Here is a 27234-nt window from a genome sequence, read left to right on the forward strand (position 1 = left end):
TGAGATTTTTCCTTTAATGTCAGACATTTTATTGTTTGGATATTTAAAAGATACAATGCAATTTATGTTTGTTTTGGAATAAATATGGCCGTTATAATTCAAATGTGAATGTGTAATTGAAATTAAATGAGTGTATCTTTGTTATTTATTGCCTGATTATATATATTAATTATTAATATTTTTTATGGTGTGAGTTTAGCTGTGTCTAAATTTAAATTCAAGAAGTCTTTGTGGAGATTTATATATTTATAAAAGTGAGAATGTGCGTGTGTGTGAAGACAATTCTCAACCTATATACTCAACGAATTTTTGATATACAGACTTGAAATTTGATATATAGGGCATTCAGACATGTGGAAAACTTTTTAATTAGTTTTCATCTGGAAAAAAGGGCTAGTAAGGGGTCAAAATTAAAAGGAACTGTTTTGTGTGTTCAGTGGATTGTATTGTGGAATGAATGTTTTTTTTTTATGTCAAATAGCTATTTAGATATTTAAAAGAAATTATGCAATTTGTGTTCGTTTTTCCAATAAATGGAATGGCTGTTATAATTCAAACGTGGATGCGTAATTAAAATGAAATGAGAGTATCTTTGTTTTGTTATTTATTGGCCGATTATATATATTACAAGGGGGAATGATTAAATTCTCGCCCTAAAGAAAACAACACTACAGCTTTATTTTGAAACTTTTATTGAAAAAATCAATTTGGGTAATTTGATTATGTAGTAGAGCTGACATTTATTCAATGTAGCCGCCTTCAGCCTCAATCACCGCCTCGATATGGGTACAGAACTGGAAGCATGCCTTTTCCACAAGCACCAGCGAGAACTGAGCGAATACTCGGCGGATGGCGGTAATCAGGGTGGCTTTGGTATTGTAGGGAGGTCATGTTGGTGATGTTTTTGATGTATGACCTAATCAAACAAAGTAATTTAGCGGGTTCAAGTCAGGAGAGGAGGGTGTGTCAGTGAGAGAAGAGTACAAAGTCGTAGCACTCCTGAAGCCAAGCTTGGGTCTCTTCACACTTGTGGACCGGCGCCAAGTTCTGCTGCCACACCCAGGGTCTGCCAGCGGCCATCTGATTGCATCAGGGGATCACCAAATTCTCCAAAAAATCCAGGTATACTTTGGTGTTGACATTGAAGATCTGAGGTGGCATGATGTGACCCTCACTTGAAACCACACCAAAGACCATAACCTTTTCATCACCCTGGGCACATCCCTGTTATTTGTGGCAATCCAGTGATGCATTTTGAGAATGCTGACAATGATCATAACTTGGATTGGTAGAGAGCATGTGTGGTACAGTGGCGCATCTCTGATCTTGCTTGTTGAACATTGTGTCACTTTCAGACATGAAAGAAGGCTCCTATCGCTGTGGGGATTTGTACACAACTGGCGAACAAGTGGATGATCTGCAACAAAAAAGAAAACTGTTTTTCAAACTGAAAATGAAATCATGTTGTCTTTTCTAGGATGACAATTTTAGCGTCCTCGCATAATTATTAAAGGTATTATTTTTATGGTGTATGTGAGTTAATCTGTGTCTAAATTTAAATTTTGTTATTTGTGTTGTTATAGTGTTAGGACCCGTGGCGCAGTGATTAGAGTACTGGGAAAAATCTATTGTAAAAAGTGGTATTCTCCTGAAGGTTGAAGGTTCAATCCTCAGTGTGGGCGACTGAAATATACATTTACGAATTACTTAGGACCTCTATCCAGTCATGGCTGACGGAACAAGAGCACGCTACCCTCGTGAAGTAAATAAAGGGTTTCACTCGAAATTCCGTCCAAATTCCTGAGTTCGACAGAAACATTCCTGAATTCGACAAGATACACTTGAAGAAGGTCGGAGGTTATATCGACCGAAACATTGTGAAAATCACACTCAAGAAAAAAAAGAAGTAATCTATAAATCTCACTTGTCTGTTTAAATGTATGTATGTATGTTTGTATGTTTGCCTAAAACTTTCGACAGAGGCGACGGATTTTCACAAAATCAGTATCATTTTGAAGCTTGATCCTTCGGACAACAAATATCGAAAAATTGGCCAAAAACATCAATTCCTTCACCCTCAACTGGGCACTTTTCTACAGGAAGGGTCGTTTTTTTCGCTGATATTTTTTGCAAGTCATTCAACCCTCAACGTTGCATAAAAGGCATTATTTCGACCGCCCATGACATCACAACCACGGTAGGCATATCAGTAAGACTGTTTTTTGGGGTTTTTTTCCACCTCTTTTTCCTCTGGTGCGTTACGGGGTCGAGCCTGCTTATTACTTCTTTTTTTTTTTTTTTTTTTTTTTTTTTTTTTTGCTAAACCAAGACCCTTACACACACACCTCCACATTCTTTTCCGCCTTCGTCGTGTCACGGGTTCGCGCCTGCCTGCTTACTACAACTTTTTTTTTTGCTGCTCAACCCTAACACCTCCAAACACTCGTTGTTGCTGTATATTGAAAGAGATGACGGGTTCATATGGGAAGCATATATAACGGGGACTCATAATACACGAATAACGATGGTGACGACAATTCTGAGGGGAAGACATTTATAACGGTTCTTTGTGCATCATAACGACTGTGATGATAATTCTGGAGAACTTCATAGTATTAATATAGACTGGGAGATATGATGCAATAGTTCTTAACACATATGGAGGGGAGGAGATTGTCGATGAAGGAGGCACATTACTCGGAAGGGCGTTATACAAGAGTTCGTTTATAGATGAGAGGAGATTCATTGGTAATCTCCAAAAATACCGTTAGGGCTTACAACATGGCCGCCAGAAGAGTCACGTGATCCGGTTGATCAAAAACATGAATCGTGCAAATGGAAAACGCAGCCTTGAAGGCAAACTTTGACAAACAATCACAATTTGTTTGTATTTAATTTTTTGTTGATATAATGTTGTTATAAAAATAGGCAAACTTTGAGAAACAATCTTAGGTTGTTTTTAGTTAAAACAGTGTTTATAAAAAGTATTTTATTCAGAACAAACAAGTGGTCGACTAGGTGTATCAGAATTTTAGGCGGAATTTTTGACACCCCCAACAAAAAACTGCGAATAAAATATATAAAACTCGTAATTTCTGTTTTTAAAGTGGGTTGTCAATTTTCTTTATGAAATATACTTCCAAAATAAACTATTACAGTCGTTTAAAACATAATAGAAGTATTATTTATTTTTTAAAAACAATGTTTACAAAATGTCTACGCACGTTCGTAGACATTTTGTAAACATTTAAAAAACAAACAAACTGTGATTGTTTCTCAACAAAAAATTAAATGACCGTTCTAAATAAATTATTTATTATTATGATATTGAAAAACTGTTTTTGTACTTAATTATTATGCTTGTTTGTCAAAGTTTGCTTTAAATTTGCGTTTTCCGGTTTCGTAATACGGCGATTCATGTTTTGGATCAACCGGATCACGTGACTCTTCTGGCGGCCATGTTGTAAGCCCTAACGGTATTTTTGGAGATTACCGATTCATTATTATGATGAAGGAGGTACATTACTTGTAAGGGGGTTAGGGTTACAGTTCGTTTATAGATGAATATACAAAATACATTTACCTTTTTGGTTGTAAGGAATGATGACGAAGATAACAATTACAAAATTATTGATGATTTCTTTATTCCATCTGTCTGCTGATTGATGAAGTCAGGAATTCAAGCCCTTTCGACTGCATGGTCTACTCCTCTACCCTTCGCCTTCAAGGGTCTCCCAGTCTCCAACTGACTCTATTACTGTGTGTGATCTTCTCCGATTATCTGATCAACTTCTTAACTTCGAACCCTTAGATTCAATGTATCGAGAAATTACTTTGTTTATGACGTCAGCAGTCTACTTGTCGATTAATGTGACTATATCACGTTTTTTTACACGTCTGTCCAAACACACTTTTGGCAACAAAGAATTTCCAATTTTAATTGTTCAATATCTAACCTATTTTTAATTTATAAACTTGCATTGTCCATTCTTTTAACTGACATATTTAAAAATCTTAATATCCAGTTATTCTAAAAGAATGGAAAAAACTTTCGACAGAGGCAACAGATTTTCATGAGATCGTTATCATTTTGAAGCTTGACCCTTCGGACAACAAATATCGAAACATTGGCTAAAAGCATTAATTCCTTCACTCTCAACTGGGCACTTTTCTACAAAAAGGGGGGTCGCTTTTTTCGCCAATATTTTAGAAAGTCATGCCCTCGTTTCAATCGACTAGCCTTAATTTAAACCTTCGTCACTTCTGGTTTGGCGATGTACGCAACAGCAAAGACGTCATGTTTTCCTTTTTCACATTCTTTTCCTCCTTTGCAGTACGGGTTCGAGCTTACCTGCCTACTACCCACTTTTTCGTTTTTGCTCAACACACACCCCCAAACACCCGAGCAATGCCGGGCACCTTGGCTAGTTTTATTATATAGGAGATATTCCTTATCTTGTTGAGAGCACCAAACCCCTTGAAAATGGTCAGTGATGTACGATCAAGCAAATACTCTCAATCAGACATCTGCAATATTTTAAATACCTTGTTTTCAGGCTTGGTTCGTCTTGAAGAGATTCCATAATAGAACCATGTGCCTCCTTCAGGCGATCTTTTCTTCTTCTTCTGTGGATATCGTCATCTTTCTCACATTTGTGACTGCCAAGTTTTGCTAAAAAAACAAACCAGCGCATTCGAATCTTAACAAGGGAGGTAATTATTTTTTGAAAACTGAAAATCTTAGGCTAATTTAGCAAAACTCTGTTTTTGCTAATTTCTTAAATTTTTTTTTATTCAATTTTCACCCCCAAACAAGGCACAGTGTCATTTTGAAGTAGGGGCTACTATTGGGAGCATAAGTTGCAGGGCTATTATGAAGGGAGATGAGTAGCAAGGTGTCTGTTCGCATTACACTTGAACTTCTGCATGTCAGTACAGTTGGGAAAGCAGAATCCCGGAAGGAAGTTCCAAAGTCTAGCAGTACTGGGGAAGAAACTATTGGAATAGAAGGCCTTCTTACACTTAGGGATCTCTACTGTGAAGGGGTGGAATTTAGCTGCTTGTCGGGTTTATCGGGGCTATTCATGTCGAGGGGGTACAAGTGCTTGTTGTTCGTCAAAGCATTCACCATTAAAGTACTTGTAGAACAGGCAGAGGGATGCAACATTTCATCAATGGGACAGAGGCTGAAGCCTAGATGACAGTTCAGGACCTATCAGGTTGGCGACTCTCTTTTGAACTCTGTCAAAGAGTGAGAGACAAGTAGCAGATGCACCAGCCCAAATGTGACAACAGTACTCCATACATGGGCAAATGGTGGCCTTATAGAGGTACAGGATACTTTCAGGCGTAAGTGGTTTTCTAGCACGGTAGAGAGAGCCCACCTTCACTTTCTTTACTGCAGCCTTGGCAATGTATCTATTCCAGTTCATGTTCCCTGTAAACGTTAGGCCGAGGTGTTTAAAGGAAGTACTGTCGGGTAATATGTTCTTGGCTACTGCTATTGGTGGTAGAGTTCTTGTAAGTATTGAAGGAGACAAGCTTAGTCTTGGCAGCATTGAATGTGACCGTTCCACTACAGATTTGAGGTCATCCTTCGAAAACTGTTTTCATTAATAATTAATTTTCTACCTCATCGTTTTTCATAATTTTTGGATATGTTCATTACTGAGACATGACAATTAAGTAGATGCCGTCGGTTTTTTCTTGAGATTGAATATTTCGATTTTTGACTTTCACTCTAATAACAAAGAAAAACCAAATAATTTGAATAATCAAAGAAAGACATTTTGGAATGTCGAAGTATCTTAACTTTTATTCAATCAAATGAAAAATGACAAAATCAATTGAAGCAAAAAAAAAAGATAAAACAAAAAAATTAAAAAAAAAAAAAAACATGAAAATACATTCAAACAGTTTTATGAGATGAAACAATTTAAACTTGCAGGTTTTCCATGGCATTGCCCAGAGATCAAAGATGTTAAATTTAGACTTTTTAGAATATAGATTCCCGAGTTCAACAGAAAGACTCCTGAGTTCAACAAGATACACTTCAAGAAGGTCAGAGGTTACATCGACCGAAACATTGTGCAAATAACACTCAATATGAGAACAGTAGTCTAAATAATCAAAATAATGCAAATTATCAATCTCCATTCAAAAAAGTCAGAATTATAAATACCATTGTTTTAAACACAAGTATTATTATACTATTGTTTATGGGAGGTGACAATGGTCTAGTGGTTAATGGCATGAACTGACGAGCTAGGAGTTCAAATCCAGTTTGTTCCACAATAAATATCATTTTCATTTTGGATGTTCGCAATTTTCACGTGATCCCTCCCATAAATACCTGATGTATTTCTAGAAATAATTCTGACTAGAAAAATATCGGGGAAACCAATGCCAACAATAGAATCTTCAGATTCATATGATCCGATGATGACTAATCATTATCATTTTCTTGACCGATGTAACAGTTTTCTACAGGTTGAAGGTTCAAACCTTACTATAGGCAACAATAACTAAGAATAACATAAAATAATAATTTTATTCAGTCATCGTTGACAGGACGAGAGCAAACTACTTCCATTGATTGAATAAAGGGTCAAGTTCAAAATTCTGTATAAGTTTCCTCCCTGAGTGCAAAAATGTTTTATCTTCTTTTAAAATTGATGAGTTCGTATTCTTCTGATGACTTATAATAATTATATGAATATTTCTGCGCTATGAAACAAGTGCTGATAAGAATTAAGCATTTTAACATGCCGAAAGAAATAAACAGTAAGATGGACAGCATCTTGGAATTTGGAACATAGACTTTTTGTCATTTATTTGTATATGCTCTGTAGTTACATCGAGCTTCATAAATTAAAGGACTGGTATAAATAAAAGGTGAAATGTAATTTAATAGGCATTTTTTCCCATAAACATTATATATATATATATATATATATAATATATAATATAATATATGATATATATATATATATATATATATAATATATAATATATGATATATATATATATATATATATAATATACATATAATATGTATATAATATACATATATGTACATATAATATATATAATATATTATATATATATAATATATATATATATATATATATATTATATATCATATATATAATATATATATATATATAATATATAATATATATAATATATGATATATATATATATATATATATATATATATATATATATATATATAATATACATATAATATGTATATAATATACATATATGTACATATAATATATATAATATATTATATATATATAATATATATATATATTATAATATATATTATATATATGATATATATATTATAATATATATTATATATATGATATATATATATATATATATATATATATATATATATAGAGAGAGAGAGAGAGCATCAAAATATACCTATGGCAAGTAAGCTACAAAGAAGTATCCACATTTCATTTTTACATGGAAATCATCAGGCTAAATACATGAATCTATTGTATGCGATTGTTTTTATATCTAAGTAGTGTTTACTCTAGCTAACAAACCAATGAAATTTGCTGGTATTATTACTCCTTCTGCGACTATTATTACTCCTTCTGCGGCTATTATTGCCGTTGCAACATTTTAAAAAATTTTAAAATAAAAAAATAAAAGATACAATCTTCTTCCACAAACAGCTAAAATAATCCACGTGAACTTTTTCAAACATGATTGCTAGGAATGAACGCTGTCCACACTACAATTTTCCAGTTTTTTTCAACGTTTTTTTTTTTTTCGTTTTCATTTCGATACTTTTTTGTGACCAAGAGTGGAGGTCTGCTTGAAATATACAAAGTAACAATAAAAATATTAAATACAAAAAGTAACATCGTTTTTCATGCTTCAAAAAGCCCTCATAACCTTTAAATCACTATATATATATATATATATATATATATATATATATATATATATATATATATATATAAATGTTGTTTGTTTTGGTTTTAGCGATATGTTTTGAATGAATTCAATTATTTACGAAAGCGCATTTTTACCTAAATGCGAGCTCGGAATAATTTTCCCTTTAACCAATTTGGTACCCCCACATGGGGAGCGGTATATATATTATTTTTAAAATGTAATTATCCACTGACACGTGTTTCGTCGTCTACGACTCATCAGAGTGGCTGAATATAGCGAGATTCGAAATCGGGACCCCACGGTAATGAGCTTAAGGGGCTTCGGCTCATTACTGTGGGGTCCCGATTTATATACATACATACATACATATATATATTAGTCTTTGGATGATGAACCAGAATCAAGAATCAAAAAAATTGGAACTTTTTAGGGTATTGAAATTGGAAAAATATCTTCCTATTTTCTGATGCCAAAAACGATTCTTTTGTCTTTTTTATTTGATTTTGTTTAAGTAAAATCCTCCACTGCTTGAAATAATAAAAAAAAAAATTAAATATTTATGAATTTAAGCTTCCAGTCTAACTGAAATCTATAGATCACCCCCTCTCCCCTCAAAAGTGTGTTTTTATGTTTGAGAAAATATGTGCACATTAAAGATGACATACAGCTTTACCATTTTATAGTTAAATATTTAGAGATTTGTAAAGAATCCGAAATGGAATTGGAAACTGTACCGGAAAAAAAATACTGGAATCGTCCCATCACTAATAGATATACATATTAGTGTTCTGATGATTAACCGGAATCGTTAATCAGAAAAATCAGAGCTTTTTAGGGTATCAGAATCGGAAAAATTTGAGCCTATTTTCCGATGCTAAAACCAATTCATAAAATTATCTTTTTTATTTGATTTTGGTTTAAGAAACATCTTCCACTGCTTGTAGTAATAATAAAATAATAAATATTTATTGATTTAAACTTTGAGTAAGACTAAAATCTGTAGATAATCCCGTCACAAGAGTGTTTTTACGTTTGACAAAATATAGGAACATTTAAGATGTGTTTTTTACTGTAATTGGTACAATAGTTAAATATTTAAAGATTTATAAAGAATTGGAATTGGAAATTTAGTATGGAATCGGTAATTGTATCGGAATCGGGAAAATATTGGAATCGCCCCATCACTAATACATATACATATATTTCTTTTGTTAACGTTTTTTTCCTCTGAGGAGAAGAGCCTATCTTTGAAACTCCATGGAATATAGAATTTTTTCACATTTATCTTGTGTTCCTTGTTTGGAATAAAATATTGTACATTTAATTTTCCAATATTGTGACGTCTTTTACTTACATATATACATAGGTTAATCATTTCCTTATAATGTTACTCAGTTTAAAAAAATTTACATATAAAATTTGAAAGAGTGTGTCGGTTGTATGAACCATGTAAGTTGTTCAAAATGGTGTTTTTTTTCTATGTTTTTTAAGGTGAACATCTGTTAAGTGACTAAAAGTGCAGCAAAGACAATTTTGCAGTTTTGTTAATCACGAATTAAACAATATTGTAATGGTTACGTTTTGAAAAGCAATAAATTAGCAACTGAGAAAACTTGATAGTTGGAACTTGGAGAATTTATATATATATATATATATATACACTGTATATTTTGGTGTATAAGGCGACCGTCAGATAAGACTAGGTACAAAATTGGAGCAAATTTCAATAAATTTATCATATATCAGTTGTATAAGGTGACTGCTAAATCACGAAACCATGTTTGTTTAGCCTAGGCTAGAGATTGCAACACTTGGTATCTTATGAAATATTAGTTTTTAAAGACGATTTTTTAAAACTTTAAGGGTCGTCTTATATGCCGAAATATACAGTATATATAAAGTGATCTTGTCTTTGTGTGGGTGCAATCTGTCCATTTTAGTCTACAGACTTGAAACTTGATATATAGGGAATTCTGAATCTGTGGAATAAATTCTGTTTGGTTTTTATCCGGTAAAAGTAGCTACTAAGGGGTCAAAATTGAAAAAAAATTTGAATTTGGCAGGCGTAGTTCGACATATGTGCATCCTCTGCACATGAACAAATGTTTAACAGCATTAATTTTTTTTAGTTTAGATATCCATCTGTCCTTAGCTCATATGGTAGCAAATACCACTGGAGAGCTAAATGTTTTGGTTTCGATTCTAATTGATGGTTACTAAGCTATTTTTATTTTTTAACTTTTGAAATCATTACTATATATTGGGTACAATATAATAATCAATACAGAATTGGTTCTATAATAATAAATACAAAATCTGCATAAATTAAAACATCATATTTAAGCGTATTTTATGACCGGGCAACGCTGGGTGACCTGCTAGTAATATAATATATCTATATACATGGAATAGTAAAATTATATACACACGCACACACAGTGTTTGGAAGAGCGATATAAAATTTGTAAATAAAATATATTCTATTCCTGAATAACCATTTCCATCAGACAAAAAAAGTTGCTTGTACATTATAGTTAGATATTTAATAAAATGCATTTTAAGTAAAAACACTATTACATAATTATGTGTCATGTCGAAATGGGTGAAAATTATGAAAAATTATAGAGTAGAAACATAATTACGAGATAAAATAAACTTGATCAAAACGAAAACGTCGCTATGTCTAAAGGGGATTAACTCTGTACCAAAATATTGTTCCATAGTCGAAAATCTCATATGGAATCTACTAATTAAAATTAGAAAATGAATTAAATAGAAAGAGAATTACTAGAAAATATACTTTTATCCAATAATACAGTTTTATCGTTTTCTTCTATTATGGCCAATTTCGTATGACAAACTGACTTATCTCCCTTGTTTTCAGCTAACTTTTTCTATTTTAAATTAGAAAATAACCGATTCAAAATATACAGTAGTAACAATGTTTTTTTTTGTTTTTTTGTTTTTTTTGTAAAAAAAATAGTTCTAGTATATCTTCTCAATCATTTTTTGTATTTTTTTGGAATGTTAACTAATTTCGACATGACACGTAATCATGCAATACTCCCTCTGTACTGAAATAGTCGTTTAATAGTCGAAAATCTCATATGGAATCTACTAATTCAAATAAGAAAATGAACAAGTGAAGCATACAGCCACAAAAGTCTCCAAGGCCTTGACATATTTAAATTTGAGTTCAGCACCATGCAAAACTGCTAAATAGACATACACAGAAAATTTTGGACAAATATGGTAAAATAATCTCAAAAATGGAGTGTTTTTATTAGCCCTAAAAAAAAAAACCCTGGGGCAAACCCAAGAGTTATCACAAAGTATAGACAAACAAAATTATATAGAAATCAGTTAGTTACAACTTCTCAGAAAGTTTTATAATGGCCAATTTCGTATGGCAAACTGATTTATCTTCCTTGTTTTCAGTTAACTTTTCCTATTTCAAATTAGAAAATAATGGGTTGAGAATATACAATAATAACAATGTTTCTTTTCTTTTTTTTATAAAAAATATTCTAGTAGATCAACTCAATTATTTTTCATAATTTTTGGAATTTTAACTAATTTCGACATGACATGTAATTATACAATACTCTGTACTGAAATAGTTGTTTCATAGCTAGATATTTCACATGGAATTTACCAATTCTTAGTCAAATTGTTTGTTGTTTACATTAAAAGGTTAGCATTTGTGTTCATCAAGTATTTCTATCATTTTATTCAGGTAGATTAATTTGAAATGCATGTTATATCACTTTTTCAGAAAATTAAAATTGTATTTTTTTTTCAGGCCACTCACTGGCAAGAGATTATGTTGTGAGAAGAGGAGCCAATTTGACCGAAATATTGGTGCTTCTATAGGAGGGGAATGTTGTGCATTTCTCTCCTAATAATTACTTAAATAAACACAAGGCCAAACGACGTTGCTTTTAACAAAACAATAATAAAGGGTTTATTTAAAAAAGGCGAGATTGTATCTCAAACTGAAGAGAAAGAAAGTGTAAATGTCTGTTTGAAGGTGTCGTCTGCCATCAGACTGCAGTCGTCAACAAATAGCAGTGGGAGGGGTAAGTGAGAGAGGTCTGTATAGGTCGCTTGCTGGCGTCTCTCTGGCGATCGCAGCAGAGATCCCAAAGGGCTAAAAATAGTCCTTAAGGGAACAGCTCAAATCAATGCGCCCTGCCAACCGATTGGTCAGTGTGGCCGAATCACTTTAGCACCGGGCATTGATCCGCTTATAGTAAATAGTTTGTTAGCTGCTAAACTTCTATATTATAATAACAAAAAAATATGAATTTCAAGTAAAACAAATGATACCCACGTAATTGTCATGTCGCAAATAGTAACATATCCAAAAATTACAGAAAACAATAAGGTAGAAAAAAGACCTTTGATTTAAAAATCTACTAATTTGAATTGGAGAGTTAACAGGGGAGGTAATTAAGTTTTCAATTTCTCACAAATTCAGTCAAATATTTTTTATTTAAAAAAAATAAAACATTCAAACAGTCAAAAGAAATTTCCAAAATTATGTATATATGTTATGTTTATTTTTGTTTTCTGAATAAATTCTGTCTGCGACACAACTGAGTTACTTCCCTTGTTGCTACATCACATGACCCAATATGGCCGACTGAGCATGTAAACCATCTCGGAACTGTTTTTACCTTTATTGGAACTGTCTTTCATGAATAATTATTTTTCTACCTAATCATTTTCTGTAATTTTAGGATATATTACTATTTGCGACATGACGATTATGTAGGTACCATTTGTTTTGCTTGCTTTTTTTTTTTTTGTTATTATGATATAAAAGCACCGAAATGTTAAACAAAATTGCAAGAATCACAAATTGACAAATAATGATCGTAGCACTGTGTTGCACTGTTGGACAGATCCACCGATCATGTCCTAACGCGTAATGCAATAAAACTGGATGCAGTGGAAGAAAGCTTCAAGTCGAAGCTTAATAATATTTTTTCTAAGTTTGCAGTTAACAATATAACAAGTTATTTCTGTTGACGACCATAACAACTATAAACTCTATGCCATTGACCACATAGAAACTACAAAAAAAGTAAAACAAAAAGATACCAGAACACCACATAGAACCAAGAAAATTGAAACACCAAAATTGTAAATTAACTAACCCCCACCCCCACCCCCAAAGTATAGTGTTGGTATTGACTTGCATTGCACCAAATAGTCAAGAAGGTTCTAGGAGGATGGAAAGACCGAGGAGAGAAAGCACTAACCAGACCTCCACTGGATTGGTGTGAATCGGACTAGAATCTTAGAGAGGCTTATTGCCATCTAAATTCCAGTGAAGACCAATGGTTGCTGCCAACAAGAAAGCAATGGTAAGCGGTTGTTACAATGATGCAAATTCATTTGCAAAGGTTATTAAAAGAGGTAGGGAGAACAGGAAATTTGGGGAGACTTGTTGTCATCCAGATTTCATGGATCACCACCGGCTATTGTCAGTGAGTAATCTGTAGTGATGACCTATGTGAGAACTTGAAATAATAATAATAATAATAATATTGTTAGAGAATGGATCGAGAGGGAGGGAGGTGAGTAAATTATATTGTAGACATGTTGACCGAAAGTGAGGGTCAGCTGATCGGATTACGTGTGAGTCACGTGATCAGGTTAGCTGGATCGAGGAGATTGGGTTTGGACTTAGAGAGCGACGGACGGCTTAACAGTGTGTGGAAATGAGACCAAGAAATGAAACTACGCAGGCCAGAGATTCACTTTCCATCCTTCTGCGGTTGACATCTGGAAGGTGAATAAAAAACTATAAAACCAATTCATTGTCTTGGAGTGAATGAATCTTCGTCCAAAACAGGTTCCCAGTCTCCCTCCAAGAACAGGATGAGTTCCAGATGGACAGCATCAACAATGCATGAAGGTATGTGTAAAATATATGTACCACACACACACACACACACACAAAAGTATATGAACAATTAAATAGGAATATGCAATGAATAGGCAGAACAACTAGACGATCACACAACAGTCTCGCTTATTAGATAAATATACAATAATATGCAAGCAACTGCATCTTGAACACCCATTTCTATTTCTGATGTGTTGCAACAAAAACTATTGTATTTTTTTAAATGTCAGTTATTTTTGTCATTAATTTAATTGTTTGTGTAATAAATCAGCTGATATATTTCACACTTATTTAACCAACAATTCACTAATATTTATTATCGAGTATGAAATTGAATCACATTTTTTGCTGTTTTTTTTTTGGTATTTTTTGGGGTGTTTTTTTTTTTTGGTATTTTTTTTGGTATTTTTTATTTACTCGAACAATTATTTTAGAGCAAGATGAAAATTGTTTCAGTACAAGTATTTCGGAATATAAATTTATTGAAATCTTTTTATTGCAGCTGCTGCTCACTAGGAATTCTCAAGCAAGTCATCATTAGAGATTATTCACTGACAACAACCAGTGGTGTTCCCTTGAGTCTGGATGACAACAAGTCTCCCCAATCTTCGCAAATGAATTTGCGTTATCGTAACAACCGCTTGCCATTGATTTTTTGTTGACAATGACTACTGGTCTTCATTGAAATTTTGGTGGCAATAAGTCTCCCCAAGGTTCCAGCCCTCTTCACACTCATCCAGTGGAGGTCTGGTTAGTGCTCTCACTCCTCGGTCTTTCTATCCTCTTTTACACTTCATGAATATTTGGTGTAGTGCCAGTTGGTTCCAATACTACACATTTTAAAAATTTTTTTTATCTTACTTCATTTTGGTGGTGGTGGTGGTGGGCGGCTTAGCTAAGTATGGGAATAAATATTTTTTGTTATTTTTGTCGTTTGTTCTTCATCTACTGGAACATTTATTTTCACAATATATAGAAATTGTTTTGGTACAAGTATTTCGGAACAGAGGGAATATTATTTTTACTTAAAATGCACTTTTTTGATATCCAAGCACAAGCAATATGAAAAAAAATGTTGGAATAATTTGAGAAAGAAATGAAAATGGAGGTTCTTCTTCATTATAATAGCGAAATTTGAAAATCAGAATATTGAATTTCAAGTAAAACCATTGATATCTACTTAATTGTCATGTCACAGTAATGAACCTATCCAAAAATTATGAAAAACGATATGGTAAAAAATTAATTATTTAAAGAAAATAGTTTTCAAAGATATCTGCAAATTTTGCAAACATAATAAACTGAATATCATGCATAGTAGCAAGGGAGGTAATTAATTTCTGAAAACTTTCCAAAACTTAGGCCAATTTGGAAGACATGAGTTACTTCCCTTGTCTTGTTAGAAAACAACATGTCGAAATCGTTTTTTCGTTGAAGCATCGTTTTATGTAATATTCCAGCAATATTTAACTAATTGCGACATGACAGGCAAGCAAATAACATTGCTTTTAGTTGAAATTGACATAAGTAGACGTCATCGTTCCTAGTCAGCTGCCTCCCCACGAGGGCAGAGTTAGACACAAGGTCGTTTTTTTTTTTTATGTAGGGGAAAATCCAGCTTCCCAAAAAACTCTGGATAGGAACAAAAATAAAAATTGTCTAAGTCGTGAAGGACTTCTCCTACACTAACTGAGAACAGAAAAGGTGAAGTGTAGTATCAGAACAGATACTACACTTTGCTCCGAGCCAAAAGGGCAAGACTGAAAACTCAATTTTTGGACTGCCGGATTTCGCTAACGAAGAAGACCAAAAATGGAAATGAACACGTGACATTACAGAGTTCACCTTACAAAAAAAACAACAACCCAGGTTTGCAAGTGGAATAACTCTCGCAGAACCTTTGACTGTTATTGTTACCTCCCTCCTTTTTTTTCATCTCTGAGCAACTTTTCTATTTTTCTTAATGTAGTTGTATGGAAACATGACCTGCGCTATATTTCTCAAGAAACCCTCGTTGTACGGCCGCACGTCAAGAGGTTTTTTCTTATGCGATTTCTTTGGCCGCGTCGACGATTCCTCCCCACGTTCTTTGCCACAGCATTTCTGTGTCGCCTGTATCGCGCCAATTTTGTAGCGTTCGTTGCTCGTCTGGTTCGTGCACATGAGGTAGAGGTGGTAGACAGTGAAGCCGGCCATCAAGAGTGACAGAACAGAGAGAGAGGCCATCAGGAAGATGATGCGGGGAAACTGCATAAAAAGATGCTAATAAGAAAAAAAAAAAAAAAGTTTTAAAAATTTTCAATGAAAAAACGTTTTCTTTTTTTGGGGGGGGTCAATTTTTTTTAACTTTTCCAAACTTTTCGTAAACTGTTTTTAAAAAAAAAAAGAAAAAAAAGAAAAGATTTTATCTTTTTGTTTGTCCCAAACAAAACATATTACCATTAAAGGAAAAGGACTACTGTGATAGGTGCCAGATTTATAGGATGTGTGTAATGTGGCCATAGATTTTTAACTGTTGTTACATTTCAACTACTCAAACCCACACATTGTCTGGTACCGTCACAAAGGAACAAACAAAAAAAAGGAAAAAAATAAAAATCTGACTCAGCTTTTTTTTAAGCGCAAATGAAATGCAATTATTTGTGGTTCTTCCAACAACAACGTATTTCATCTCTTTCAAAAGTCTTTTTGCACATACATGTGTTTCATAATGCTCTGTTATATAACATGTGCTTTTTAAAAGTCTCTGTCCCTGCCACCTGATGCTAGCCATAGCCAACTCTTTCTCGCCCTTGACTTCACAGATCTGCCTTCCCCGGCACACACTTTGCTTCTATTACTCAATCATGTGCAGTCCTTTTTTATTCTTCCCGTAACATCTGTGCGTGCACACTTGCCAATTTGCATATGTTATATGGCAGAGCGTTGTAAAGCACGTGTGTACAAAATAATTTTGAAAGATAATAAAATGCGTTATTGTTGTAAGAACCACGCATAAATGCTTTTCACTTACACTTAAAAAAAAATGCAGAAGTCAGATTTTTATTTCTTTCATTTTTTTATTTGTTTGTTCTTTTGCGACGGTGCCAGACAATGTGTGCATCTGAGAGGTTTGAAATGTAAGAACATGGTTAAAAAGTTATTGTCATGTTAAACGCACCCAAGTTTACTGGTTGGCTGCTAATTTTTTCGCTAGCCAGCTATCTTATGGCTGCTGCTGATTTTCTCACACACGCTATACAGGGTGACCCCCCCCCTCCCCAAAAAAACGGGCCCCAACTCTAATTAGGCCCCGTTTCTTAGTGTTTTGTCCGAATGAAATGAAACTTTGGTCATAACTAGTTTATTATATTCAAAACATCACATCAAAACACTAGGGTCTTTGGCCTTTTTTTCTCAGTTCTATATAGCATATGTTCTAGATGGCCTCCACTTAGCTTTTGTTTTTTTTTGGGTCATTCTGTATCACCAAGAGAGCACACCGCTTTGTTACATATGTAGTCCAGCAGCAAGATGTTAGTTTACATTACATTTAAATATCTGCATGTTGGTACAGTCAGAGAAACAGAAAGCAAGGAGATTTTTGTAATCATTTTAGCATACTGTCACCATTTTTTTTTTAACGACCAAGCAATGCTCCCCCCCCCTTCAACCCTATTATCGCAATGTGGCTAATAAGTTTTTATTTATTTATTTATTTTTTTATTACATTTTCACCCCACACAAGGCACATTGCCACTGTGGTGTAGGGGGCTACTATCAGGGGCAACAACTACTGGGGTACTATGTTGGGATTTGGGCAGCAAGATGTCGGTTCACGTTACACTTGAACTCCTGCATGTCAGTACAGTTGGGGAAGCAGGGACCTGGAATGGAATTCCAGAGTCTAGCGGTTCTGAGGAAGAAACTACTGGAGTAAAAAGATCTTTTACATCAAGGGATCTCTACTGTGTGGGAGTGGGATTTAGCTTCCTGTCGGGTTTGTCGAGGGTGTCTAAGTCGTGGGGGCACAAGTGTCTGCAGTTCATCAGAGCATTCACCATTAAAATACTTGTAGAACAGGCAGAGGGATGCTACATTTCGTCGATGGGACAGAGGCTGAAGCTTAGATGCCAGTTCAAGGCCTATCAGATTGGTGACTCTCTTTTGAACCTTGTCTAGAGTTGTATATAAAAAACTTTCCGGCATCTAGGAACTTCCATGATTAAGGCGTGTAATTTTGCAGCGAGTCGGGCAAATGAGTGATAAATCTTTTTTTAAATAACATATATTCCTACATTTATCTTTCTAGCATGTCCTATCAATTTTACTGCAAAATCTTTTTTTTTTAATAGCATATACTCCCTCGTTTATCTTTCCAATAATTATTTTCTTTACAAGGAATTAAGAAAAAAAGCAAAATATAACGGGGGGGGGGTAGGCAATAGAATAGAAAGCAATTATAAAAATCCTAAAATTAATTTAGTCATGAAATTAAATCTATCAGAATGCATTTCTGTTTATCTGTAAAGCAGTTATTCATTTCAATATATTGAATAGTTGAAAATAAAAGTAAAAAAAAAAAAATAGTTCAAAATTTGAAAAGAATTTGGAAGCATTTAAACATTTTTTTATGTAATTTGCTCGAGACAAGGCATGAAGCCACTTCATGTAAGGAGCTAACAAGAACGAAAGATTATTATTACAAAGACAGGAGATACCTATTGACCTCAGTCTTGAAAAGACCAAAGCTGTAGGTAGAAGGAAAGCAATGAGCAGGAAGAGATTTCTTGATGTCCTTGAATTGATGAAGACCACTAGACCAACAAGTCAAATGGGCTGGAGCAAAGGAAGCAGGAAACAGATCAGACAATTCTGAGGAACACATACATGCCATAAAAGTATTTGTAGAAAAGACTGAGACTATCAACATCACGTTTGTGAGAAAGAGATTGCAAAGAAGAAGAAAGGGTAAAGGGTTAATCAAATTACAGATACATTTCTGCAATTCATCAAGAACCCGCAGATGAGACACAGATTCACCAGCCCAAATATGACAACAATCAACTCCATGCATGGTCTGATAATAGACTTGAAGAGATAGAGAATAGTCTCGTTGTGAGAAAATGTTTAGAGCGCTAGAGAGAATCGATTTTACAAGAAGCAGAAAAAACAATGGATTTAATATAAAGAATTCAACAAGGATTTGATGAAAAAGCTTTAAAGTTGATTTCTCACGGAGAACAGAGCCATCCATAAGAATATCAAGAACAAAAGGGACACACCTGCAATTGAATGACAATAACCGAGTCTTAACAGAATTAAATGAAACACGTCATTAAACCCAGATCAACTTCTAGTTCAATTGCATTTTTCAACTGATCTGAGAAGCAATACCAGAATAGAAGGTAGTGTCATCAGCATAAATGTCGATTCTATGAATAATATTCTCTGGAAGGTCATTTATATAAAGAAGAAACGGTATTGGACCTAATATAGAGCTTTGAGAATTACTGGCATTGATAGGACAAGAAAATGAAGGTACTCCACCAAGAGTTACTTGCAAGCTTCAATCAGAAAGAATAGACCTAACAATGTAAAGAATACCAATACCATAACCTTAAATTTTATGTAAAAGACCAGGATGCCACACTCTGTTGAATGCCTTTGAAATGTCAAGTGCAATTACCTTACCCTCACCCGAATTATCTATAAGCTGACAGATCTGTTCAGTTACAAGAGTTAATATATCAGCTGTTGAATGAAAACCATGAAAGCCATACTGAACATTACTAAACAGGCCAGACTTTCCAGAAAATGAACAAAACTGCTGTTGACCAACCTCGCAAAAACTTTGCTAATAACAGGATTATACTTAGCCAGGTCGGACTGATCACCAGTATTTTTAAAGATTGAAACAACAGAGGACTCTTTCCAACAAGAGGGAAAACAGAACTGTTCGAAAGGATAAAAGAAAATTCAGGTGCACAATATTTGAGAACAACAACAGGAATCAAATCAGGACTGGAATCCTTAGATTGGTCAAGACAAGCAAGAATTCTAATAACCATTTTTGGAGTGATAATTACAGAACCAAGGGTCTGACAAGTTTTCGAAGGAAAATCCAGAATCATAGATAGAAGATTTTTCAGCAAAAAGCTGAGCAAAGAGATTAGCTTTATTCTTAGACTAGTGGGGGTGCCCAGCGTCGCCCGGGTATTTGGAGGTGTGTGTGTGTTAGGGGAGGGATAGATAAAAAAAAAAAAACGATGTTAAACTTCTTTAAAAAACTGGAAAAACAAGAAGAAAAAAACAGCAAACTGCCTGGCGTCGCCCGTGGGGTAAAAGAAAAAAAAAGTTTTGGTAGGTAGGTAGGATTGAACCCGGAACCTTGAGGTGAAGGTGGAAAAAAAATCCTGACATGTTAACTGCTCACCCACAACGGCAGAGTAACAGAAAAGTGTTTTTTTTTTAACAATTAAAACTTAATTGACAGGTGCGTGAATTTAATGATAATGAGGTCAAACATGTCCAGCAGTTAACTTTTGCTGCGAGGCAGTTTTTTTTTTGTTTTCTTCCCCAATTTTGGTTGTTTGTTTCCCCAAGATGTGTGGGGAGGGGAGAACCAGCTCCCTAGTGTCCCAACGAATAGCAATTGCCTGATATAAGGGGTTTCCCCGCATTGATAAAACCTTATTGCTTTTCTGGACCCCCCCCCCTGCTACGAGTGCCAGGGAGCTGATGCTACGGGGTTCAGTTTCGCTTTTTTATACTGAAAAGTGAAACAAAGATGAGGTGAGTGAAAAAAAATCTCGAAAATAGCAAAAGTAAAAGTCGACCAAATTAAAGATAGACGTGACCTCCCTTCGTAACTCGTAGATATTATAATTTAAGCAGTATATAACGTTTTAAGAAGGAGTGACCCCACCAAGCGCACCCCATAAAAAAGCCTTTGCCAGAAAGGCTTCAAAATTTCTCATGCATTAAAAGATTGAAAGTTTTAGAACTATTTACAACCAATAATTGGATCAATTAGGTTTCAAAGACCCCAGAAAATAAGTAAAACAAAAAGGATGCCCTTGGGTCGACACCGGTTGATGTTCAATGCACGTGTCATCTACAAACAGATAATAAACCAGAGTTAATTGTTTCTTCATCACAAACTCCATTTTTAATATTTATTGATTGGTAAGATTTATTTTTAAAAATGAGGGGGGGGGGATATATGAAATGTTTATTTTTTTAATGTAGGATACATTTTTATTATTATTTGTAAAAATTTTGAATAAAAATATGTAGAGATCAAGTTTCTAGTGTCTTAAATTTTCATTTTAAGAAATAAATATTTAAAATACCTACACTTTTTCTTAAAATAAATCTTTCTCTATATTAAAAAAAAATTAATCTTCTGACAAAAAAAAAACTCAAACAACTTGAGTTTATTATTCATTTGTTTACAACTAAAAGTCAACCGGTGTAGACATTTTTTATTTTGTAATTTTCTTGTGTCCTTGAAACCTAACTGATGCCAATTTTTACTCTTATGTAAAAGTCACTTTGTGTGTGTGTGAGTTCCTTTCTCATAGGTTCCAAAATGGCTAAGTCTCTCTTTTAAAAATTTCACACAAAGCTAATTTATATGTCTTAGGTTTTGTATAGAAATGCATCCAATAAGTATTGAAAATCGAAAAAATCCGATCTTAAAAATAGATTTTCTCTCTTATAGATAAAAAAAGAACTTTTACAGGGTAATATTTTACATTAGACCAACCAAGGGAAATAATAAAATCTCAGCAAATCATCTGGAGATATAGCTCAGTGGCAGAGCATTCAACTACAGTGCATATCAGCGCATTCGACTACAGATCAAATGACCACTTCTTCAAGACCAGATGTATCTCACCATTTTATTAACATTTTTTCTTATTAATGAATTCAATTCACGATAAAAGAAGAGGTATCATTTAAAATCGTCATAAATCATTTCTTCATTTACATTTTTTTTAATGAAACATTAATCAGAAGTGACTTTTCCAGGACATTCATTGTCAAGCCCAAATATCAGCTGACATGGCATTGTAAACAAACACAGATGGAATTTGATGAACGCCATTATCATTATTAAAAAAATTTTTTTTTACAAATTAGTCCACCGGGCAAATTATTCATCATAATATATAATAATCATTAGAGGATTGATTCTATAATAAAACATATGCAATCTGCATAAATTAAAATATCATATATTGTTTAAGTGCATTGTACGACTGGGTAACGCCGGGCGGCCAGCTATTAATTTTATAAATAGAGACTAAAACAAAATTATTTATAGCTTAATAACAATTTGGTTCAATTAGTAAATTTAATAAGTAAACAATACCATAATACTTACATTTAATTCAAATAAAAAAACTTCATATTTCTAAAATTTTTTAGATGAGGATTTAATTTTTGAATTATTTGGATTACTATTTTCATCAGATGTGTTATTCACCCAACATTTCACTTGATGTAACCTCTGACCTTCTTCAGATGTATTTTGTCGAACTCAGAATCTGTATGGAATTTACAACTGGAACACTTTATTTAATCCACGGGGGTAGCATGCTCTTGTTCCATCAGCCATGACCGGGCAGAAGTCCTAACTAATTCACAATTGTATTTTAAGTACCGTCTGCAATAAGGATTGAACCTTTGACCTTCAGACAAGTGTCACTTACAACTAAATTTTATCAAGTACCTTATCCATTATACTACGGGTCCTTGCAGTTTTGAGTGTTATTTGCACAAGGTTTCAACTAATTTCCGACCTTCTTCAGGTGTATCGTGTCAAATTCGGAAATCTGCATCCATTCATTTGAAATTCCGTGCAGTTCCAGAGTTCAACAAGTTACACCTGAAGAAGGTCTGAGGTTACATCAGCCGAAATGTTGTGCGAATAACACTCAAGGTGAGAACAGTAGTTCGAATAATACAAATAATAAAAAAAGTTATACCTGAACCAATGCTGACAACGTGACGGGTGTCATCTTCCCGTTGGCTTGCATCATCAGGGCATCAACCATTCCTGAATATTTAGCAATGCTGACGATGGAACGAAATGCCATGTAAAATCCGTTCAAACACATGAGGATGAGCGTGATAAGGAAGGCAAGAAAATAATGGTTGTTCAGTGCCCCGATACAGTTGTTCGTCCAAACACAATGGTGATCAAACCGATGCACGCACCGATTACAAATACCTGAAAAAAAATTTTTTTTTAAATAAGTGTTGTGGAAATTAATTAGAATTTGAATCAGAAATTGGAAAAATCGGAACTTTTTGAGGTATCGGAATTGGTATCGAAATCGAAAAATTTGTGTCAATTTTCTGATGCTCAAAACGATTCTTTAAATTGTCTTTTTCTTTGTCTTAGTTTAAGACTTAATTTTCCATTATTGATAAAATAATATTTATGTATCAGTAAAACTAAAGTCCCTCCTTTATAGTGTATATTTATGTTTCCGAAAAATGCATATATTACACAGGTATTTATGGTAATCTGACCCTTCCCTCAAATAAAATTAAAAAATTATCGCTAAATACTGAAATATCTTAAAAGAATCGGAATCAGAAATTTTAGACAGAATTGGAAATTGCATCGGAATCAGGAAAAATGTTGGAATCGTCTCATCACTAAAAAAGTATACAATCTAGAATACCCATCCCAGCACAGGTAAAATTACCCCTTCCCATCCCAGATAGAACAGTCTTCTATTTCTGAATGTTTTAAATTATGATTGAGAATTTGCATTCTTTGGATTATTCGGACTTTGTTAATCAAAGTCCAAACCCCACCCCTATCCCCCACTCCGAATCAGAGCTATCTGAATTTTCACAAAGGGTTTCCACTCCTTTTGCATTAGATTAGATATAACCCACATAACCGCTTCTTATGCCTAGCAGTTATGTTCTGAAATCAATAATGACACATATATATATATATATTTATTTACCAGTGGTGAAAAAACCGTACTAGAGTGCTCAATGTGTATATATATATAAATTTTGTGATTCAATTTTAAATTCTGAAAAAACAACATATAGAGACATATATTCGATTTAAGAATTTATTGCTTCACAAAGGAATATATAGAAGGGGTTATTTTAATTTCCTTAATCCATGGATTTTCAACAATAGCTCACATCATCAGAGGAAATGAAATGCAGTTAGCAAAATGTTCAGCTGCGAATGGACGTTATTTTGCTTTTCAACACAATTATTGAAAATAGTTTTTTGAGTGGTTTTGGATAATTATATGGTGAAAATTATATGTATAGAGAAGTTGATACAACCTGGGTAGTCCATTATTGGAAGGAGTTCAATGTCATTCGGGGTTATAAATCCAGGTGTGCAGACAATAGGCCCATAGGAGAAAGGAAATTAAAATAACCCCTTCTATATATTCCTTGTGAAGCAATAAATTCTTAAATCGAATATATGTCTCTATATGTTGTTTTTTTCAGAATTTAAAATTGAACCACGAAACTTATATATAGCTCTATTCTTAAATATTGAGCTTTTCTTTTTTGGCTAGGATCACCTTGAAAGTATTACTTCAAGTAATATCTATCAGGATTTTCATCTGAATTCTATCAGTATCTTATCTCGCTTATATATATATATATATATATATATATATATATATATATATATGACTACTTCATTTGATCACACATATTAATATATGAAGATATAATTTTATGCGTACATTTTCAGTATTTACTTCAACAGTGCTCAATACATAGCTAGGTAGTAATTTTCATAACTTACTATATATATATATATATATATATATATATATAATTCCAGGTTAATATTTTCCAAAAGTAAAGTAACCAATTAAGTTTTAATGAGGTTGATACAAAAGTGCTCAAGACCAAATTGATGGTTAAATTTGTGCTTATTTCACATTAAATACAAATCCCTTTTAATCCCTAACTCTGGATCAAATGGATACCATAATACTTAGTTTGCTGCACCTTATCATAACAAAGGTCCATACAAAATTTCGGCCAAATGGGCTCAGTAGTTGTGGTAGATGCTTTCTTTCCATTATAAACAAATGCGACACAAAGTTAGAAGGTAGAGAGATTCAAAACAGCGACCCTGGTCTTTTAAAAATTATCTTGGCAGACCTTCCTCGGACTGCCCCAGGCAATAAGCTATAAATTTACTCCATCCCAGGAGGAAAGGCCTGGGAGTGTGGACTTCCTAGGACATATACAGCATAATCACGTTGACACACCGGTTCCCGTCAGATCATCGAAGTTAAGCAATGTTGAGCCTGGTCATTACTAAAATGGGGGACTAATTTGGCAATTCTAGGTGCTGTATGTCAGAGGACGTCGACACCTCCCTGCAAGAACTGCAAAAACCTAATGTCATCATCTCCCCAGACAGAGATATACATGTGACTGGGGACCGCTTATGAATTTCATACTCCCATGAAACTTCCTCCTTTGGAGGAAGCCGGTTAAACCTGAATAGGGTTAGTGCCGACACACACACACACTTCCTAGGATGATCAATCTATGTGATTTTTGGAATATGATATTTTTTTTCCATCATACACATTTTTTTAAAATTTTTGTTTCTTAAAATTGAGGAAATTCTGGACAAGCACGATTATTTTTGTTTTCATGACATTAATGTTAATACAAGAATTGATTGTTGAGATGAAAACGGTTTTGGACTTACTACAATGTTTCGATCTGGCCGGCTTTGGGAAATGACACGTCTTACAAATATTTTTCTTGTGATACATTACGCCATCATGGGCGTAGACGGACGAGTAAATCATGTGGTTCTCCTTCGTTATCTCCCCGGGGTCGGCACCACATAATTTGTAAAAGACAAACAAGTTGATGAAAAGCAGCAGCATCGGCAGGAAAACGTGGTTGTCGTCATGGAAAATGCCGTAGAGAATTGGGAAAATGTCTATCACAACTATTGCATGGCTACTCAGAACCAAAAACCCGAAGACAATTTGCATTGTAGGGTTCCTAAAAGAAAAAAAAAAAAAGAAAAAAAATGTAATTGACAGGGATGGGAGTAACGAATAGCAAAAAAAAAAACCAAGCCAGACTCAAGATGACCCATTCTCATTTTTTTTCAAACTGAGGATGGGGCATCCTACTGGATGCCAAACATTCACCTATATATTCCAACTGAGAGATCTTTTTAAGATTCTGACCTTCCCTGCAATTGTTTCATTCTCTCTTGCACTTGGTTCACCAGGTATATTTTCCAGGTAATATATATAAATGATATATATATATCATTTTGCAGAATTTGAAATTCTTTTTCATGAGTCCAGTTGCTCCTATAATTACTGGAATAATGGCGATCTTCCCAAGATTCCAGTTTCTTTTCATATCATATATAAGACCTTGGTATTTTGTTAACTTTTTCCTGTCAGCTCTATTTAAACCAGCATTGAAAAAATAAAAGGGAGGGCAATCGGTCATCTATATATATAAAAACGAAAATGTATGTATGTATGTATGTACGCTTTTCCTCAATGTCCACAAAAGGCTTCTTTCAGAGAAGCGCTCGCTCGGTTCACAACTTCTTAAAACTTTTTATATCATCTATAAATTGTAATATCTCACACTTAACCACGGAGCTCGCTTGTCTATTTAATTTTATTGACTTTGAAACGTTAATTATTCCACATTTCTTGCATCGGCACACGTTACATTCGGTTTTCGGTATAAAAATAAGCAAAACTCGACTCTAATCACAGGCCCAGAGCCAGTGGTCTCTAGAGAGCTAAATAACGTTTGGTCAATGTCGACTTCGTCATATCAGACGGCAGCTCGGGTTTATTGACCTCATTAAAAACTATCCCGCACAAAATGCTAACTGCTGAATACCTATCGCCGTCACGTCAATCAAAAACGCGCACCTGTTTTTTTTTTCACACTTTACTATTTTCCAACTGCGCGTCGTAAAGGCTTCGTTTTTTTTTCACGGGCACCTGTTTTTTTTCACACACACCTACAAACACCCGGGCAACGCCAGGTACCCCTCGCTAGTCTATAATATAAATCTCACCTTTCTGTTTAAATGTATGTATGTTTGTATGTCTGCCTAAAATTTTCGACAGAGGCAACAGATTTTCACAAGATTGGTATCGTTTTGAAGTTCGACCCTTCGGACAATAAATATCGAAAAATTGGTTAAAAATATTAATTTCTTCACCCTCAACTGGGCACTTTCCTACAAGGAGGGGTCGCTTTTTTCGCCAATATTTTCGAAAGTCATCCCCTTTTTTCGATTGACTAGCCTTAATTTAAACCTTTGCCACTTCCAGTTTGGTGATGGACGCAACAGCAAAGACGTCATGCTTTTTTTTCACATTCTTTTCCCT

At 33.9% G+C, this 27234-nt stretch overlaps 1 protein-coding gene across 3 annotated transcripts in view; it reads right to left on the reverse strand.

Annotated features, from left to right (window-relative positions):
- Positions 1-675: 675 nt before the first annotated feature.
- LOC145259786 (palmitoyltransferase ZDHHC4-like) overlaps positions 676-27234 on the reverse strand; it is a 41838-nt gene continuing 15279 nt past the window's right edge. Inside the window, exons 4-7 of one of the 3 annotated variants that reach the window (XR_013864207.1) lie at positions 25560-25864; positions 22816-23060; positions 4546-4672; positions 676-1417 (exon numbers count right to left, since the gene is read on the reverse strand). Coding sequence is in view for 2 of the 3 variants with exons in the window: in XM_080117549.1 (XP_079973675.1) it covers positions 15773-16102; positions 22816-23060; positions 25560-25864 (880 nt within the window). In the remaining variant the exon portion in view is untranslated. Of the gene's footprint in view, positions 1418-4545; positions 4673-14201; positions 16103-22815; positions 23061-25559; positions 25865-27234 lie in introns of those variants that run through there. The other 2 variants (XM_080117550.1, XM_080117549.1) reach the window with 2 other exon arrangements.

The sequence above is a fragment of the Euprymna scolopes genome, chromosome 35 (assembly GCF_053919585.1).
Source record: "Euprymna scolopes isolate OS-2025 chromosome 35, ASM5391958v1, whole genome shotgun sequence".
Classification (NCBI taxonomy): domain Eukaryota; kingdom Metazoa; phylum Mollusca; class Cephalopoda; order Sepiida; family Sepiolidae; genus Euprymna; species Euprymna scolopes.